This window comes from Oreochromis niloticus, linkage group LG17, assembly GCF_001858045.2.
Source record: "Oreochromis niloticus isolate F11D_XX linkage group LG17, O_niloticus_UMD_NMBU, whole genome shotgun sequence".
NCBI classification, from domain to species: Eukaryota; Metazoa; Chordata; class Actinopteri; order Cichliformes; family Cichlidae; genus Oreochromis; species Oreochromis niloticus.
In genome coordinates this window covers 29,590,661-29,610,152 of record NC_031981.2, presented here as the reverse complement: position 1 = coordinate 29,610,152, position 19,492 = coordinate 29,590,661, and the positions used below count along the sequence as shown (strand labels likewise).

General features: G+C 39.1%; 1 protein-coding gene across 5 annotated transcripts in view; it reads right to left on the bottom strand.

Annotated features, from left to right (window-relative positions):
* The window catches only part of LOC100710693 (complement factor H), a 112,391-nt gene extending 109,892 nt beyond the window's left edge, over window positions 1–2,499 (bottom strand). For all 5 annotated transcript variants that reach the window (XM_025899417.1, XM_025899415.1, XM_025899414.1 and 2 more), the window contains exons 1-6: window positions 2,340–2,499; window positions 2,021–2,215; window positions 1,658–1,763; window positions 1,428–1,504; window positions 1,116–1,307; window positions 53–235 (exon numbers count right to left, since the gene is read on the bottom strand). In XM_025899417.1, coding sequence (XP_025755202.1) covers window positions 53–235; window positions 1,116–1,307; window positions 1,428–1,504; window positions 1,658–1,763; window positions 2,021–2,215; window positions 2,340–2,409 — 823 coding nt within the window. In that variant the 5' untranslated portion in view covers window positions 2,410–2,499. The remainder of the gene's footprint in view (window positions 1–52; window positions 236–1,115; window positions 1,308–1,427; window positions 1,505–1,657; window positions 1,764–2,020; window positions 2,216–2,339) is intronic.
* Between the last annotated feature and the right edge of the window lie 16,993 nt (window positions 2,500–19,492).

Below are 19,492 nucleotides of genomic sequence, written 5' to 3'. Positions count from 1 at the left end.
CTAGTCAATGGCATTTAATGTTTAAACTGTGTGTAATTCTGTTTATGTTTACCTTCACATTCAGGTCTGGGGATCCACTCTGCTTTGACTCCTACTTTTGTGCACCTTGAAGGTAATTCTTGAACACGTTTATATTGAGGATTACATTCATAGTTTAGGATTTCATGCTCAGTGTACTCTTTGACATCTCCAAGTATCAAACCATTTTCAATCACCGGTGCTTCACATTTTACAGCTGTTGAGGAATAAAGTCAAAGTCATGAATACATCTACAACAACTGCTCATAAAAAAGGTATAAAAACAGTAACTGCTGATTAACCTGTTATGAAAGGAAGATTTTTGGTAAATTAGAAAAGTGAAAGCGATCATTTTACTGGCAAAACAAGCAAAGTGGCTGCCATGTTTTCTTATTAATTATAATTTTAGGCCAATTTTTTGATGTTGTTCCTGTTTTTTGTTTTTGTTTGAAGCTGATAATTTCTGACTCACTATGTACATAGCAGTGGTACTTTTATTTTAACAAAATAGGCAAATATTCCCCCAAACGATCTAATACTTAAGTACAAAAAGGTTTTTTTTTGTTCTAAATGTATTCTGTTTTCATATTCTATTCTTGTACCTTGAGTACAAATAAACTAACTTTATATGCAAGTGATAGTTATTTGATTCTAAATTTTGATCTAAATAAAACTACAAGGGATAAAAAAAAAGGATGTTTTAATTTAGCAGACACTGAGCAGATGTCAGGCGTGTTAACCGGTGCGGTTCTGCTGTAAACCACTTGACTGAGGTGATATATAACATGTATGTATTGCACACTAACCTTCAAGGAAGGAGAGCTACTGCTGCTAACACTGCTAACTGTAGCCACACTCAGCAGAGTAATTTATTGATGTGTGTGTTCAGGATTACACATGTTACAGAGTGTGATACATTTAACACCATTTTATTACTGAGGGATATGATTAATAGTTTCATATAGCTCAAAATTAAATATACAATACAGAGTTGCTGCTCTATTCTCTTTCAGGTGGTTGGTGATTGTTTGGCTGTTACTACTTAATTACTTGAGAACAAATTAAATAGTAACAATAGTAAGCAAGCTTTACTTTACCTTCGCATTTTGGATTGCCGTCCTCCAAACCTTTCCAGTCTCCATTTTCATCACAATAAATTTCTCTTGCCCCTTTCAGAATGTGATTACTGGACTTGCAGCTAAATTGAACTACATTGCCGTAGGTCGCTTCTTCTGCATCTCCCATCACATTCACAGTATCGGGAACATTAATTGACGGACACTGCTGAGCTGGAGTGAAAAACATTAGGAAAAAACCCTCAAAGTCATAGCAAAAACATAAACACAGGTTGTTATTTCTTTCTACGTGTATATTACTGATTGCGTAATTTCATTTATATCAGCTCCTACCTTCACAGACGGGGATAACACCATCCCAGCCTTCTGCCATACAACGTCGGAAGTTTGTCCGACTGACCATTTGAAATCTGAATCAGGTTTATAATAGAGAATTCATGGAGATGACTAAAAGAAAAGCCAAATGTACAGATAATATGCACAGAGCATGCATAACTATGCAGATTAAGACACACAAAACAAATAAAACCACAAGGAAAATGTGATTAAAATTATTATGATACCCTTTGTGGCAGGTGTATACAACTTCTGAGCCAAAGACAAAATCGTCCCCCTTTCTAAGTTGAAAATCAGCAAACTGGGCATCGCCAGGATGACCACATGATCTCGCTTAAAGCAAATAAGACAAAATGTGGGTACCACAAAGAAAAGTGGAATTTGCTGTACATTTCATAAAAGTACACTACATATTGTTCAGCATTGCAGTCTGTGATATGAATTTTCGAGCAATAACTCAAACAAGCTAATGATGTTTACCCTGCTTTGGTAAGGCAAGCAAAACATATGCAAATACAGCAGGACATATATGCAAGTGTTAACTGGTTATACTGGAAAAAGATGATATTCATAAGTGAATGTTAACTTACGTTGACAATTAGTGCCTCTGTGTTGCCATTTTCCCTCTACACAGATCAGCTTGAAAAAGCCACTGTAGCCCACATTGCAGCCCACTCTCACTTGTCTCCCACCAGGGTAACTGGCCTGCATACCACTTATGTCAAAATTGCCATCGTAGAGATGATACTTTTTAAAATCTTCAAGGGTACACGCTCCTGGATTATCTGGATAGCAGTAAATAAAAATCAATATACATGATTTTGTGTTTATTTCAATATCAAAATATTGTGTAATTAAAATGAGAAAATCAGAAAGACCATAGAAATCACCCAAAGTACTGGGTCTTACCTTGGCTTTTCACAAAGGTCAGTGTATGCATCCACAAAAGTAGGATACAGCTTTTGGTTAATACATGCATTTTATCTTCACTAGCCTCATTCACCAAACAGAACTAAAGACTGGAGACTCAAAGACTGTTATACACTAGAGGAGCTTGGATTTCACAGGGGGGAAAAAGAGATCGTTCAATGATTTACAAAAGGCTGTCCCTGCCTCCAAATATGATCTTAGGCTCTCTGGGAAAAAAACAAAAAAACAAACACTTAAAACACACACACACACACACACACACACCCACACACACACACAGGAAGTGATTACATATAGCTACTTTCATGACACAATTGATCTTTAAAATCTTCATCACCATTTTTAATGGCATTTATTTGCAGCAAAATAATTTTATGGCCTTGCGTGGTTACCATGTTTACCGTACAGTGACAAACCAAAGAACAAACAAACTTTTACGGGAATATTCACTTTCTTTTGCTTTCCTGTTAATCATTTGCGTGAATCAATAAGGCAAACAAAGTATGTTGCATCTTGGCAAGACAAATACAAAGTGAACTGTATTTTTCCCTTTAAAAGCAGATCAAATGCATATTTTTTTACTCACTAAACTGTGAACCGAACCTAATTTTTGTGTGCACATGAATACAATTGTTGTAACTATGAAAAAAAAAATACACGCACACAAAAAATGGCTTTGTATGGGAGGAGAGAACTGCCAAAAAACCTGGCAAAAGAAAAAAAAAGGCAGCCTGACTTTGTTTTGCAAACTACTGAAACAAAATGTTGCTGTTGAGCAATATTGGATTTGCCCTCATTTCTCTATATAGCTTTATGTTACTCACTTTTGAACATACATTACATGTGCCACTCTACAAATCCATTTCTTGGACCATACAGTACGGCTTTGTTATGATTTTCAATGAGCAAGTGGCATCTGTGAGTCAGAAAGTAAACAAACACATTATACAGTATGTATTTTTCACTAGCAGACTAACTATTATACCTTAACATGGGAATTTTAACATTTCGGTCTGACATTTTGCATAAAGCTTAATTTACTCCAACACTGTGAAACTATTTCTACTGACTGAGAATCACGAGTACTGTTTGCTATGCAAACTACCTCCCTGCCCCACTGCTGATGAAGCAGAAAGAGCGAGAGCAATGTGGATTGGTGGTCAAATGATTAAACCTTTTAAAGAATCAAGTTGTAAGAAGCAGATATTGTGTGTGCTCACATCAACTATTATTATCTTCAAATGTGAAGAATATGATGATGAAATGTTAACTTGTTCATTCTCCAGGTTTCTATCAGACTGAAAAAGACTGTGATGTGGAATATAAGCAGCTGGAGGTCATAAAGAAAACATTCTTGTTTTTAAAATGTATTATGGCATAACATTTACAAGAAAGTTTTACAACTAACTATTATTGAAAAACATTCCTCACAAATCAATTGACGTGGGTGTGCAAAGGGTACCTTCAGCAACCATTACCCCATATCGCAATAGCACATTGTGCAAGTTTAGCATGTTAAAAGACTGACTGATCTTTAGATAAACAGTTGCTTTAATCCAGCTGCAAACAGGCTGATTTGGCTAGATGAACTTCTGGATCATCAAATGGAACAAGAAATACCTAGATTTCACACCTGCAGTTTTCACTTAATAAACATTTATGCTACGACTTTGGTCAGATTTGCATTCTTTTGGCATCAAAATGTGTTTTTGGGATAAAAAGGCACAAAGAAAAGTGACTAAAAGCTGTGAACACGTCCTAAACACAGAAAGTTTGAACTTTACCTTTTGTTGTGCAAAATTTGAGGTTGGAGCGTATTTAAATATTTCCTTAAAATTTGATTTAGGAAGGGTTGCAGTAAGCTGTTCAATTCACTGCAAACTGTGCCATATTTAACAGTGAAAAAACCTCAGACACACTTGCAGTGTTCCAGTGTTTCAGTTAATTTTCTACAGAGATTCTCCACATTTAAAACTGGAGTCTCTCAGTGTGTGTACACAGCAGCATGCAGAGTTTGATCATAAAGGGTACCTGAAGCCCATTGCGTAGTCATTTTGTTCTCATTGTGGTTACATAGGCAGTGGAAAATAGATTTAATATGTTTAGACTAACTGTTGGAGCACATTTGGTGACTTCCTCTGTTAAAGTCTGATTCTACAGGGAGTGCAGAATTATTAGGCAAATGAGTATTTTGTCCACATCATCCTCTTCATGCATGTTGTCTTACTCCAAGCTGTATAGGCTCGAAAGCCTACTACCAATTAAGCATATTAGGTGATGTGCATCTCTGTAATGAGAAGGGGTGCGGTCTAATGACATCAACACCCTATATCAGGTGTGCATAATTATTAGGCAACTTCCTTTCCTTTGGCAAAATGGGTCAAAAGAAGGACTTGACAGGCTCAGAAAAGTCAAAAATAGTGAGATATCTTGCAGAGGGATGCAGCAGTCTTAAAATTGCAAAGCTTCTGAAGCGTGATCATCGAACAATCAAGCGTTTCATTCAAAATAGTCAACAGGGTCGCAAGAAGCGTGTGGAAAAACCAAGGCGCAAAATAACTGCCCATGAACTGAGAAAAGTCAAGCGTGCAGCTGCCAAGATGCCACTTGCCACCAGTTTGGCCATATTTCAGAGCTGCAACATCACTGGAGTGCCCAAAAGCACAAGGTGTGCAATACTCAGAGACATGGCCAAGGTAAGAAAGGCTGAAAGACGACCACCACTGAACAAGACACACAAGCTGAAACGTCAAGACTGGGCCAAGAAATATCTCAAGACTGATTTTTCTAAGGTTTTATGGACTGATGAAATGAGAGTGAGTCTTGATGGGCCAGATGGATGGGCCCGTGGCTGGATTGGTAAAGGGCAGAGAGCTCCAGTCCGACTCAGACGCCAGCAAGGTGGAGGTGGAGTACTGGTTTGGGCTGGTATCATCAAAGATGAGCTTGTGGGGCCTTTTCGGGTTGAGGATGGAGTCAAGCTCAACTCCCAGTCCTACTGCCAGTTTCTGGAAGACACCTTCTTCAAGCAGTGGTACAGGAAGAAGTCTGCATCCTTCAAGAAAAACATGATTTTCATGCAGGACAATGCTCCATCACACGCGTCCAAGTACTCCACAGCGTGGCTGGCAAGAAAGGGTATAAAAGAAGAAAAACTAATGACATGGCCTCCTTGTTCACCTGATCTGAACCCCATTGAGAACCTGTGGTCCATCATCAAATGTGAGATTTACAAGGAGGGAAAACAGTACACCTCTCTGAACAGTGTCTGGGAGGCTGTGGTTGCTGCTGCACGCAATGTTGATGGTGAACAGATCAAAACACTGACAGAATCCATGGATGGCAGGCTTTTGAGTGTCCTTGCAAAGAAAGGTGGCTATATTGGTCGCTGATTTGTTTTTTTGTTTTGTTTTTGAATGTCAGAAATGTATATTTGTGAATGTGGAGATGTTATATTGGTTTCACTGGTAAAAATAAATAATTGAAATGGGTATATATTTGTTTTTTGTTAAGTTGCCTAATAATTATGCACAGTAATAGTCACCTGCACACACAGATATCCCCCTAAAATAGCTAAAACTAAAAACAAACTAAAAACTACTTCCAAAAACATTCAGCTTTGATATTAATGAGTTTTTTGGGTTCATTGAGAACATGGTTGTTGTTCAATAATAAAATTATTCCTCAAAAATACAACTTGCCTAATAATTCTGCACTCCCTGTAGTGTTTGTGGACCATTTTGTAATTTCTCTTGGTGATTGTTTGGCTGCCCAGTGCCTGATGGTAGAAAGCAGGACCACAGCATTAAGTCTTTAGTTTGGACAAAAGACTTTTACAGAAAGGGAAGCAGAGATGACCCCAAACAAAAATATACACACAAGCAAAAACATCTTTCTCCACTATTTAGCAATTCAAGGTAAAATGGATCAGAACCGACTTAAGAATTGTAAAAATTGTAAAATATTGCTACTTCTATAATAAAATAAATATCTACTATGTTACCAAAAAAAATTACTATTAGCTAACAATGGTGGAAGAATATTTTAAACTATTGCTTTAGGAAAATAAAACACAGGGAAAACAACTCACCACACAAAACACTCTATTACTGGCAAAGTGTGCATAAAATATCAAAAGTAAAAAGAATTATTTTGCAGACAAATTGTTCCTCATCTGTGTTAAATGGTTTATTATTACTGCTGCATATGTGTAAGGTTTCGCTTTTTTTAAATACTTTAAAAATTTAAATTCTTCTTTATATTCTGTTTAATGTCAAGCATCATATTCTATAAATCATATGTTTGTAGTGGCTGTCCTGTGAGTTCCACATATGTCAAAACATTAAAATCAGTTCTTTGTGAGTTCAGAAACGCAGACTTGTGTCTTGATTTTTAAAAATGTATATTAAAATAAATGAATAACAAAAAAATCTGCTCAGCTAAAAGCTTTGAGCAGTGTGTGACATGGTTAACTGCCAATATCAACAGGGTGAAGCAGGAGTGTTAGCAGTGTTAGCAGTTTAACAGCTGGTTAAATGTATTACCTTCAGAAATTCTTATATATGCTAATCTGAAAGTGCTGCTGAGACTGCACCTACTCTTGCCTGTTTTATTAGACTGGGTCTGGTCAGAGCTGCCATCCCCTCCCACAAATATGCATGTGAATAAAACACTGGGACACATAAAGGATGCCCTTTTGGTTTGCAGTTTGTTAAGGTGCATTAACAAGAACAAGGGTCTAAATAGGTTGAAGCTCCAGCACAACTTGTAGTATTAAGCACAGCTTCATTAGTACAGCAATGCATTTTGGATCGCATTCATCAGGGTCAAAGACAAAAGACATATGTGGTTGACTAATCATATGCATCTAGTATACCTATCCACCAATGGATGGGCTGAGCAATTTGTGGAGTCACGAATGTCAAACCTACCTAACGGGAATATTATAAATTTGTGGTGGTGTTTTAGTGTTACAAACATCCACTATGAATGACACTAAAAATTAAAAGTAAAATATTAAAAACCTCAACTATACAGTAAAAACTCAATTTTGATATAGAAGATCCGAAAGGCTTATTAACAACTATTTTTCAGAGAGCTTGTCTTATTCTATTAGGGGTGCCAGGGGTGTTAAACTCATTTTACATTGTGGGCTACGTACAGCCCATTTTAGAATTCAACTTTATTGTCATTGCACATGCACAGGTACAGGGCAACGAAATGCAGTTTGCATCCATCCAGAAGTCCTTTAGTGATATAGATATATTACAATATATATTAGCAATAATATAGATATGCAAGTATATTACAGAAATGGGTCTATTGTGGTATGTTATAATGTACACGGTATGAAGTATGTTGTGAATATTCTATAACTATAGGTATGTACAGGCTGTAGTGAGTACAAGCTATGTACAGGATATGAACAGGATATAAATATGAAAAACTATACAGAATATGAAATAAATAACTTTACAGAAATATGAGATATACAGTTATACAGAAATGGGAACTATGCAAGTTGTAAACAGTTGTAAGGTTAAAAATTATTGTATGTACAGAATGATTATTTACACAGAGCTATACAGTAGTGCAGTTAAGATAAGTGAGGGTGTGGATAATTTCTACAGAGGCTGTCAGATGTCAGGAGGCAGAGTTCAGGAGTCTGACAGCTGTGGGGAAGAAGCTGTTCCGGTACCTGGTGGTCTTAGTCCGGAGGCTCCTGTAGCACCTCCCAGAGGGCAGGAGGGTGAAGAGTCTATGTGATGGGTGACTGGGGTCTCTGATGATTTTCCCAGCCCTTTTCAGACACCGCTTCCTGTAGATGTCTTTTATGGCAGGAAGTGGTGCTCCGGCGATGCGCTGGGCAGTTTTCACAACCCTCTGCAACGCCTTCCGGTCCGAGGCAGAGCAGTTCCCGTACCAGACTGTTATACAGTTGGTCAGGATGCTCTCGATGGTGCAGCGATAGAAGTTCACCAGGATGTCTGAGGACAGGTGGTTCTTCCTCAGAGTCCTCAAGAAGAAGAGGCGCTGGTGAGCCTTCTTGACCAGCTTGGAGCAGTTGGTCGTCCAGATGAGATCCTCGGAGATGTGGACTCCCAGGAACTTGAAGCTGCTCACACGCTCCACAGCCGTCCCCTTAATGTGGATGGGTGGATGTGGGTCAGCATTCCTCCTGTAGTCCACGATGAGCTCCTTAGTCTTCTCGGTGTTAAGCAGCAGGTTGTTTGTGTCGCACCACTCAGCCAGACGATCCACCTCCTCCCTGTAGGCCGCCTCATCATTGTCACTGATGAGGCCAATCACCGTGGTGTCATCTGCAAACTTAATGATGGTGTTGGAACCGTCAGCAGGTCTGCAGTCGTGGGTGAAGAGGGAGTTTTGATCTTAAGTCAGCCGGACCAGCAAAACTCATCTTTGTGTAAAGAAGTTTAATCACATATTTAATCCCTGAGATATTTTAATATAAGAAAAAGAAGAGTAATTTAAGCAATAGATCTCAGTTTTTCTACATAAACGCTGCTTTGGGTTTAAATTGTAAGAAATAAATGTGTAACATTACATAAAAAGTTGCTCATTTCTCCATTTATAAAATGGAAAATTTGTGTTAACAGACAGAATGTCTCTTTTCTTCTGTTCATTTAAAAAATCATATATTTCTATAGATAGATCTGTGAGTAAACAGGAACTTTGTCATTATTTTTATATTATTTATTTACTTGTGTAACATGAATGGTCATGGAGGAGGTGTTTTATTTAGCTGTAAAATTAAAAAAAGGCATGCCCTGTTCACAGTTTCCAAAGCCATCCAACCCACTGGTTTAGGGATTTTAGGAAGAGAAGCTCTTGATCCAATGGCCCGTTTTTTCCCAATATACCCCCAGACATTCATTTTATTTTTTTCTGTTTAAATAAAGCAATCCTTTTGGCAAACATGGGTTTATGTGCACGATACATCTTTGGATGCGCTGGGACACATCATCAGTGATGTAACCTGGGGTCACTGGATGTTTCGGGTCTTTCAACATCAGATGCTCTCCCCAGGCGACCCAGCTAAAGTTGAGCAGACACCAGCCTGTGTCCCAGCAGCAGTCGACCTCTTTATCCACAGCCACCTTGTGGCCTAATCTGCAGCTTCACATACAGACCGGATGGCTCTCTTCTTAGCCACTCCTGTTATGCCAAGTTGACTGAGGACTTTGCAAAGTGAGCGTCCTGCAAAGCCTCTAAGCCCACCTCTATTCACTCATAGTGCGTCTTCCAGCCCCCTTCTCTCATTTCTCTACCAGCTCCTGGTACATGGCATGTTTTCTTTCATTTGCCTTTTCCATATGCTCTTCCCAGACTACAATGAGTTTGAGTTGCCTCCTAGACAATAATTATGTACAGCTGAAGTGATGTTTCAGTGATGTACTGAGGGACCTTCAACTACTTCCCCAGGTCAGCTTGCAGCTGCAAGTCTGAGGCTGTATAGAGGAGACCTGACCTTGCTCTTCACTGTGCAAGGTCAGGGGGCTCCTCTCCAGCTATTACAAAGGCAGTTCTTGTCTTTAGACCAAGATGGTGTTTGCCAGGGATGATGGCGTTGCCTATACTTTCTGCGACCGCCTTCAGCACCTGACCATGACACCAACTGTAGCAACCTTCTGCAAGGGATTTATATGTTGCGGTAACTCACTTTAAATGACCCTTGTTAAGAGATTTTATTTTAGTCAACCGTTTAATGTTTTGTCAAGTTACATGCTTTCCCCAAACAGGTTTGCGAATGTACAATGATGTTCACATATTTTATACTACATGTATCTTGTCACTACACATGCACATGAGCTCTTGCTGACTTCTAAGAAAAACACGTAACCCTATTCTGCCGTTGGAAACAGGAACCAACTGGCTTCTGTTTCCCTTAAGATAGGCTGGACCAGTTACTGTTGTGACAGTTGAACGTATATGTTTATGCTTATCACCTTGTAAGGAGTTGTATGTTCTTCCTACATGTGTTTGTGACGCAAACATGCTTGAGTATAATAAAGGCTGACAACTGCTGCAGGGTGTGAGTATCAGCCGATCACTCACCCGTGCACGTAGCTCTGCGAACTAACTCTGACTGTCTTTGTATTCTTTCAATGTGTTTTAAAAATGTCTTGCCACTGACATTTAATTGGTCCTTCGAGCCGGATTATTGATTGATATTATTATATCATCTAACTATTCACAGACGGAGCCACCGGATCCTGACGTCGTGACTACCTGCACTGCAACTACCGCTTCTAGCGAAGCGAGGAAAAGCCCAGAGTCGTAAATTCGCCTATTGGCCAGTGTCTTATACAGGTCCACGACGACAGGACTCGGTGACGCCGGAAAAAAGAACACAGCGCAACATTGAAGGTGAATATAAAACAGCCAGAAATACTTCGCGATTGAATAATCGATTTTAGTTTGACACTGCTCAGAATAGACGTGTCCTGTGTGGGCAAAAGGTCTCAATAAAAAACGTCCTGTGTGGACCGGGCCCTGTGTGGACCCGCACGTAAACGCTCGCCTGTGTAAGACGGGATAATTTGCCCTGTGTGGGCCCATTCCGCAACAAAAGTAAAGGTTGGGAGCTAGTGGTTTATTTCACTCTGGGAGTGAAAATAACGAGAGTGTCAAATAAAAATAGGGTTTTTTTTAAGCGCGCTGAATGTTTGCTGAGGAGTAAGTGCTTCATTGAATAGGAACTCTAGGCTCCTGCACTACTCCTATTATTTTCCTGTGAGTACTGAATGGTGAGGAAGAGAAAGGTTGCGCATCAACGCATAAAATTAAGTCCGCCCTGAATTTAGTTCAGGGTAGAAGGCTGACTTAATAACCTCCTCTGACTCTAGTACCAGAACGTCTCACAGTGTGTGCTGGCAGTATTAATAAATAAAAGCAAAACAAGGTGTAATGTTTTAAAGCATGGAAAGAGGAATGAAGTGGAATAAACAAAAGGTTAAATTAAATTAGAGCTTATTTAATGTATTCAAATTGATAATAGAAGGATAACAACCGGTAAACTGGTATTAATAATGAAATATAGTTGGCAGGACGACCGTGCCTAGAATGGATAGAATGCATGAAACCAGATAACTCACACAAACACATATTAAATGAAATAGAGAGATGCATAAGGTATATTAAGGTTGTGTCATTGTTCAGCCAAAGAAAGTGTGTGAAAAGGAAAATGTCTCCAGCTTGGGAAAGGGTGAGACTGCAGCTCACCCTCAGCCCTTGGTGGACACAAATAAAATATTGTAATATACTATTGCTGTTATATAAAAAGATAATAACATTAATAATGAAATAATATTAAATATGAAGAGGCACCTCAGTCAGTTGTGATGTGAGGTGGATAATTGTTAAAAGTAATCTGTATCAAGCTTAAGGTTTGCTCAAATTCAGTATAATGACATATGAGATGAAGAAAATAAAGAAAATATGTAAACTAATTAAGTGCATAGAGACACTTGACCCGCTTGTAAACCTGTCATCCTAGATGAGATTTTGTTAAGATGAAGAGCAAACCTATACTACCAAGCTAATGAGCAAGATACACACTTTTTATTTTGTATTAATTTTTTTGTTTTTCAGAGCAGAAGCTGCATGATATTAAAAGCTCACACATGCAGCAGTCTGTGATCTCAGTTTTTTCTCTCACACTTCTGCTTTGTTTCTGACAGCAGTTCTTTTTCTTTTTGTGTCCCAACTCGTGTGTAAGGCCTTCATGCCATCAGCAACTTGTTTTTGTTTGTTTGTTTTGTTGGTTTGAAAAACAAATCTGTGATCATACTTGAGGATCACAGTGACACGAAATGATTAGGCACATGATTTACTGATGCCTAGTTTTAGAGCTGTGAGCTACGAGCTGTAAGCAATGCAAAGTTTTTCCCAACTTAGAAGTTTGACATATGTAACATGTATGAGATATATGAATTATTTTAAAACGAAATAGAAATTGTCCAAAATGCCTTAAGAAAATATGTAGTGCTGTATCTACAGAGAAAAAAAAGGAAGAAGAAGCATTCAGTAACTTGGAAATAGCCTTTCTACTTGCATGTAGATGGAAGTGCAGGTTACATGAAAGCTGTTTTAACACAGGCATTTGGAGAAAAACAACGTCTGCTTGCATTTTACTTCTGCAAATTAGACTCTGTTGTGTGCAGCCCGGTGTAGCTGCAGCAGAGGCAGTAAAAGGTCAGCTGACATTGTTTTAGGACACACTTTAATCATCAAAGTGCCCCCATGCAGTGACTTCAATTTTAAATCTAAGCCAATTTGTCTTACCTGACACATGTGAGACAACTCTCAAATGTTGGACACTTATTGTCGCTATATGGAAAGTTCAACAAAGAGTTTGGTTAGTCTGGAGAAACAGGAACTACATGCCCATAAAAGGAGCTGACTGTGTCAAGGACGCAGACAGACAGAGAGACACACGGACAGTTAGTATGTTTTTTCAGCAGTACATCATTTCGCAAAAATATGGCAAAATAGGGGTATGATCACCTCCACAGGGGCACCAGTACAACATGGCAGTCATCTGAAAAAATTACTAGAAGTAATCACATTACCCAGAAAATTAGCACTATGCAAATGTGCTGCACATCAAAAAGATGACTCTTACATCACTAAAGGAAATAACTTTGCAGATAAAGCAGCAAAAGAAGCTGCACAGCAAAAAACAAATGTTCTCACATTAACCTCGTGCTCCCTGATACCGATAGAAGTCCTCAAAGACGAAGAAAAGGCGGCACCGCAAAATGAAAAATCCTCGTGGTTAAAAGATGGCGCAATTTTGAAAGATGATATCATGACATGTAATGGGAAACCTATTCTACCTAAATCCCTACATAAAACAGCAGCATTAGTGACACATGGGAATACCCACGTGTCAACAGCAGGGATGGTAGATATTCTTTCTAAACAATTCTACTCAAAAAATTTTGAAAACTCAGCTAAAGCATATATAAGAACATGCATGATATGCCAAAAACATAATGCACAGGGAAATTTAAGGCCAAAGAGAGGCCATTTCCCAACACCGCCACATCCTTTTCACACGATACACATGGATTTTATCCAATTACATAAACACCAACAAGTAGAATATGCACTAGTAATCATAGACGTATTCTCAAAGTGGCCAGAAATCTACCCAGTGAAGAAAAATGATGCAATCTCGGTGGCAAAATGTTTGTGTAATCATTTTATCCCAACATATGGAATACCAAATCTAATAAGATATGACAATGGCACACACTTTGTAAATGAAATAATATCAAAAGTCTCCGAAGTGCTAGGTTTCAGCATAAAACATCACTGCTCATACCACCCACAGAGTGCAGGGCTGGTAGAAAGAACCAATGGCACTATAAAACAAAGGCTAAGGAAATGTATGGAAGAAACTGGTCGCCCATGGCCCGAATGCGTAGGGCTGGTCAAAATGTGGATGAGACTAACACAAGGATCACAGAAATTAACACCCTTCGAAATAGTACATGGGCGACCCTTTCCTCTACCCATTACAAGTGAACCGATAGACAAATCCATAAGAGAAACAACGCTGGCAGAATGGATGACAAAACTGTTGGAAAACAAGGAAACTGTGTTGAACAACAAACTGCTGTGTGACTCTTCTCCAGTATCTTGCAGGTTAAAGGCAGGTGATTGGATCCTGATAAAAGTGCTCCAGAGGAAAAACTGGTCCTCCCTGAGGTGGGAAGGACCCTACCAAGTCCTCCTGGCCACACCAACAGCCTGCAAAATTGCTGAACGCCCCTCCTGGATCCACCAAAGCCACACGAAGAAGGTCGAACTACTCCAGGATTCATCGACGTCAGCCTAAAGTGAGCAACAGCCTAGATTCCAGTCCTCCCTAACCTCTGGTGTTCGCTTGGTGGGGAGTAGGGTGATCAGTGGCAACACTTGGGATCCCACTCCTCTGGCTGAGGTCTACTCACCAGGGGCCCTGGGAGTGACAAGGGGTCGAGAAGAAACTCACTCACAAAAAAAAGAAGATCTAAAGACACCAAAAGTGCTGCAATGACACCTGTCATCACAGTACTATGTACACTCTTGTGGTTGGTGGCCATCAAGAGCCAGGTGAATGGATTCAACCCCTGTAACGAAACGGCCACAACACAGGTCAAAACCACAGCAGACCTGTACCTGTGCTACAACCAAACTAGCTTCTCGTCAACAGTATGGATTCCCCTGAACTCATTCCATATCGGAGGATACTTAGGGAGCCAGTGGCCTGGATATGACTGGTACCTGTCAAGCTCAGATGCCACCAACCCAGGCTGGGACACAGTCTTCACCTATACTGGAAACGACTGGACACCAACGCCAACACAAGGATCTGCTAGAAATTTGTCTAAACAGCAGAGCTGACGTCTGGTGGTGGTGTGGAGATCCACAAATCTACGATCGACTGCCCAGGAATAAGACCGGAATGTGTGGCCTGATATCTCTCCTACTACCAGTTCAGGTTATAAAGCTTTCAGTGATTGACATCACCATGAATGCTGAACGACAATGGTTTGCAAGCCGGAAGAAAAGATCGGCTCCAGCCCCAGCGCAACCTGAGCCCGATCCAACGTATATAGACGCCATAGGAGTCCCCAGAGGAGTACCAGATGAATACAAACTAGTGGACCAGGTGGCTGCTGGTTTCGAGTCATCAATATGCTGGTGGTGCACTATCAACAAAAACGTGGACAGAATAAACTATGTTCACTATAACGTGCAGCGATTAGGCAATCTGACCATGTCCGGACTCCACGCAGTAGCTGAGCAACTGAGAGCCACATCCCTAATGTCGTTCCAGAATAGGGTCGCACTGGACATGCTCCTGAGTGAAAAGAATGGGGTATGTTCCATGTTTGGAGAACAATGCTGCACATTCATACCCAATAATACAGCGGCGGATGGAAGCCTCACCAGAGCCCTGGAGGGTTTAAAGACCCTAAATGAAAAAATGAAAGAACATTCGGGAGTCGACACTTCGATGTGGGACAGCTGGATGGATATGTTCGGGAAGTACCGTACTCTGGTGTCATCAATTCTAGTGTCCATGGCTGTATTTGCAGCAATACTCACTCTATGTGGATGTTGTTGTATTCCCTGCATTAGAGCATTAATCAACAGACTCATAGCCACTGCCATCACACCACATGTTACGTTTCACCAAGAGACGATGATGTTGCTTACACATCAGGACCGAAACACAGATTTTGAAGAAGAAGACAATTTTTAATTATGATTGATTGATTGATTGATTTTATTGATTAGCATTTAAATATCTCAGTGAATACAGAATACAAAATAAAGATTACCACAAAGCAAAAAATCATGAGACAAGGCTAATCAACGGTATTGGCTGAAGCATTTGCTTATTATGCCAACCCTTTTAACAAAAAATCTTTTGCATGCAGCTCCTGTACACAGGGCTCGAAGCAAAGAATAAAACAAAGCAAAGCAAAAACAAACAAACAAACAAACAAAAAAACTTTCCACCTTAGATAACTACATCAAAGCAAAACAATCAAGAGTTTCAGAATTATTATTTTTGCTCTTTTCATTCTTGATTAATATATTTTTCTAATACTCTATTTTTAAACATGTTTTTAAACAAGGAAAATGAACTACACCTTTTTAAATCACTGTCATAACTATTCCACAGGTTAACTCCTCTAACAGAAACACATCTCTGCTTTATGTTTGTCCTTATCTTGTTTTTTTTAAAGACATCTGTTCCCCTTAAGTCATATTGACTCTCTCTGACTTTAAACAGCTTCTGAATACTGCGGCAAAGCAAGTTATTTTGTGCTTTATACATTATCTGTGCCATTTTATATTCGACTAAATCATAAAATTTTAGGGTATTCAGATTAATAAACAAAATGTTAGTTGGTTCTATATAGTTTGATTGATTTATAATTCTTATAGCTCTTTTTTGTAACTTGAAAATAGGAAGAGTATTTGTTTTATATGCATTACCCCATATCTCCAGACAATAAGTCATATATGGAAGCAGCAGAGAACAATAAAGTGTGTATAATGATTTTTTGTTCAGGACATGCTTTGTTTTGTAGAGAATAGCAATGGTTTTTGACATTTTTGTTGTCACATGATTTATATGAGGCTTCCAGCTCAGCTTATCATCAATTATCGCTCCAAGAAATTTATTTTCATACACTCTTTCAATTTCAATTCCATTAACCCTGATTTTAGATACATTTTTCATTTGTTTAGTGCCAAAAATAATCAATTTTGTTTTCTTTATATTTAACGATAACTTATTTACATCAAACCAGTTTTTTAATATATTTAACTCCTTTTCCACTGTAGTCAGAAGCTGTTCTAGGTCTTTACCTGAGCAATACAGAGTGGTATCATCAGCAAACAATACACATTTTAACAGTTTGGAAACACTACATATGTCATTTATATATAATATGAATAATTTAGGGGCCAGCACAGAGCCCTGAGGAACACCACAAGTTACCTTCAACTGCTTAGATTTTACATTATTGATTTCAACATATTGATATCTGTCATCCAGGTAACTTTTCATCCACTTATATGCTATCCCTCTTATGCCATATCTCTCTAGTTTATTCATTAATATAGAATGATCAATTGTATCAAACGCCTTTTGTAAGTCTATAAAAACACCAACAGTATATTCCTTATTATCTATTGCATTAGATATCCCTTCTACAAGTTCCATCACTGCCATCGAAGTGGACCTTTTCACTCTAAAGCCATATTGGTAATCACTTAGGAGATTATGCTTCTCAATATATTTATCAAGTCTATTAACAAATAACTTTTCTAAAATTTTTGAGAACTGTGGGAGTAGTGATATTGGCCTGTAATTGGTAAACTGACATCTCTCTCCGTTTTTATGGATTGGAATAACTTTTGCTATTTTCATTTGTGAGGGAAACACACCAGTTCGAAAGGACAGATTACAAATGTATGCGAAAGGTTGCACTATATATTCTATGATACTCTTAACTAACATCATGTCAATACCAAAACAGTCGGTGGACTTTTTATTTTTAAATGTCTTCATATTTTTAAATGTCTTCAACAAAGTGAAAACAAACCTAAATGTTGATCATATTAATTTTGCTAAATGATACTCTGGTTGAAAATGTATATACAAGTGACTGGAAGTTGAAGTAGGTAGAAAATATTTGAACAACAGCAGGGAATGTTAAGAGATTTTATTTTAGTCAACCGTTTAATGTTTTGTCAAGTTACATGCTTTCCCCAAACAGGTTTGCGAATGTACAATGATGTTCACATATTTTATACTACATGTATCTTGTCACTACACATGCACATGAGCTCTTGCTGACTTCTAAGAAAAACACGTAACCCTATTCTGCCGTTGGAAACAGGAACCAACTGGCTTCTGTTTCCCTTAAGATAGGCTGGACCAGTTACTGTTGTGACAGTTGAACGTATATGTTTATGCTTATCACCTTGTAAGGAGTTGTATGTTCTTCCTACATGTGTTTGTGACGCAAACATGCTTGAGTATAATAAAGGCTGACAACTGCTGCAGGGTGTGAGTATCAGCCGATCACTCACCCGTGCACGTAGCTCTGCGAACTAACTCTGACTGTCTTTGTATTCTTTCAATGTGTTTTAAAAATGTCTTGCCACTGACAACCCTCTTGGTTCAACAGTGCTTCTTTATGCCTGCAAGACTGTACTGCAGTCAAAAACAGAGCACTCTACCGTAATGCACTCTGTAGGTTAAACAGCTGAGACATAAACCACCCATTTATAAATAATGAACTTGTTTTCAATAAGTATCACTGAATACAAATTCTCTTGTCACTAAAGCTCAGTTCCAGGGATTTGGCCTATGTGAAATTAATAACAGAGCTAACTCAGCAAAGTACATGAGGGGTGGGGTACCTGGCAGTGTTATTCCTTCTTATTTATGTGTACACTTGGGGTTACCTCTACAAATGAATGCCTAACAGTTCTGTCGCCTAACCAGAACCCTGCCTGTCAATATTCCAGTCATCACCCTCTTCTCATACATGGGCTCAAATAAAGCTAGTGCAAGTTAAGCTATTATAACTGCAATAGAAAACTTTGAGAATGTTCTGAATGAGTAGTAATGAGGGGACCGACTCATTTGGCGGGGGCTAACTACCAAAAGGAAGTTACCCCTCTGCCCCAAAAACAAACAAAAAACCGACCACTGTCCACAGAGAGCCTGGGTCACCTATAGCTCTCAGCCTTGCATGATGGACAGCCAGCAGGCCCATAGTTCTTGGTTTCTTTATAGCCCTTGTCTGTTACCCACCAGCTCGATAGCTAGCCAGCTCACTAGAGCCAGAGAGAACAGTGAACTCCCGGCACATCATTTTCAAACCCCCAGCAGTCTTTTACTACTCAGGTAAACATGAAATATTAGTCACTTAGATACGTTAAAAATGTTATTGTTTGTCTTTTTTCAGTGTTTTATTTGTTTGTGACTAAATCGGTTTGGTTGAGACTCCCCCTGAATAGATGTCAAACAGAAAAATGATTAAACAGAAGTGTGAGATGGTCAGTCTGAAGACTAGACTGTCCAATTTCACAGGCGCTCACTTCCGGCCTACCCGGCCTTCGGAGGACCTTTGCCCATGTAGACCGCGAAGGCCGGGTCCTCAGGAGGATGCAGCCTCTGAATTTGGACACAGCTATAGTGTTTGTTTCCTTCTGTCCTTCGCCGTCTGCGTTACCGGTGCTTGTCATGACCTGCTTGTCTTCACCTGTTCATCATCCTCTGCGTTTCCTCTGTTGATGTTTCCATGTCTTAGGTTTTATGTTCCCAGTTTCAGGTTTTTGTAATATTTTCTATGTTCCTCATGTTCTTTAGTTTAGCCTTACCCAGTCTAGGTTTTATTAGTGTTTTCAATTCTCCCCTTCGTTGCTGACTTGTAGTGTTTTTGTTCAGCCAACAATAAAGGCTTGTCTTTTGTTAATATCCACCTCATCCCCGTGTGTCTGCGTTCGGGCCCTCTTCCTCTCATCTCGACACTGTTTGCCTTTCTAACAATGACCGTTTTAAACTTACATGCTAGTGTATCTTAAAT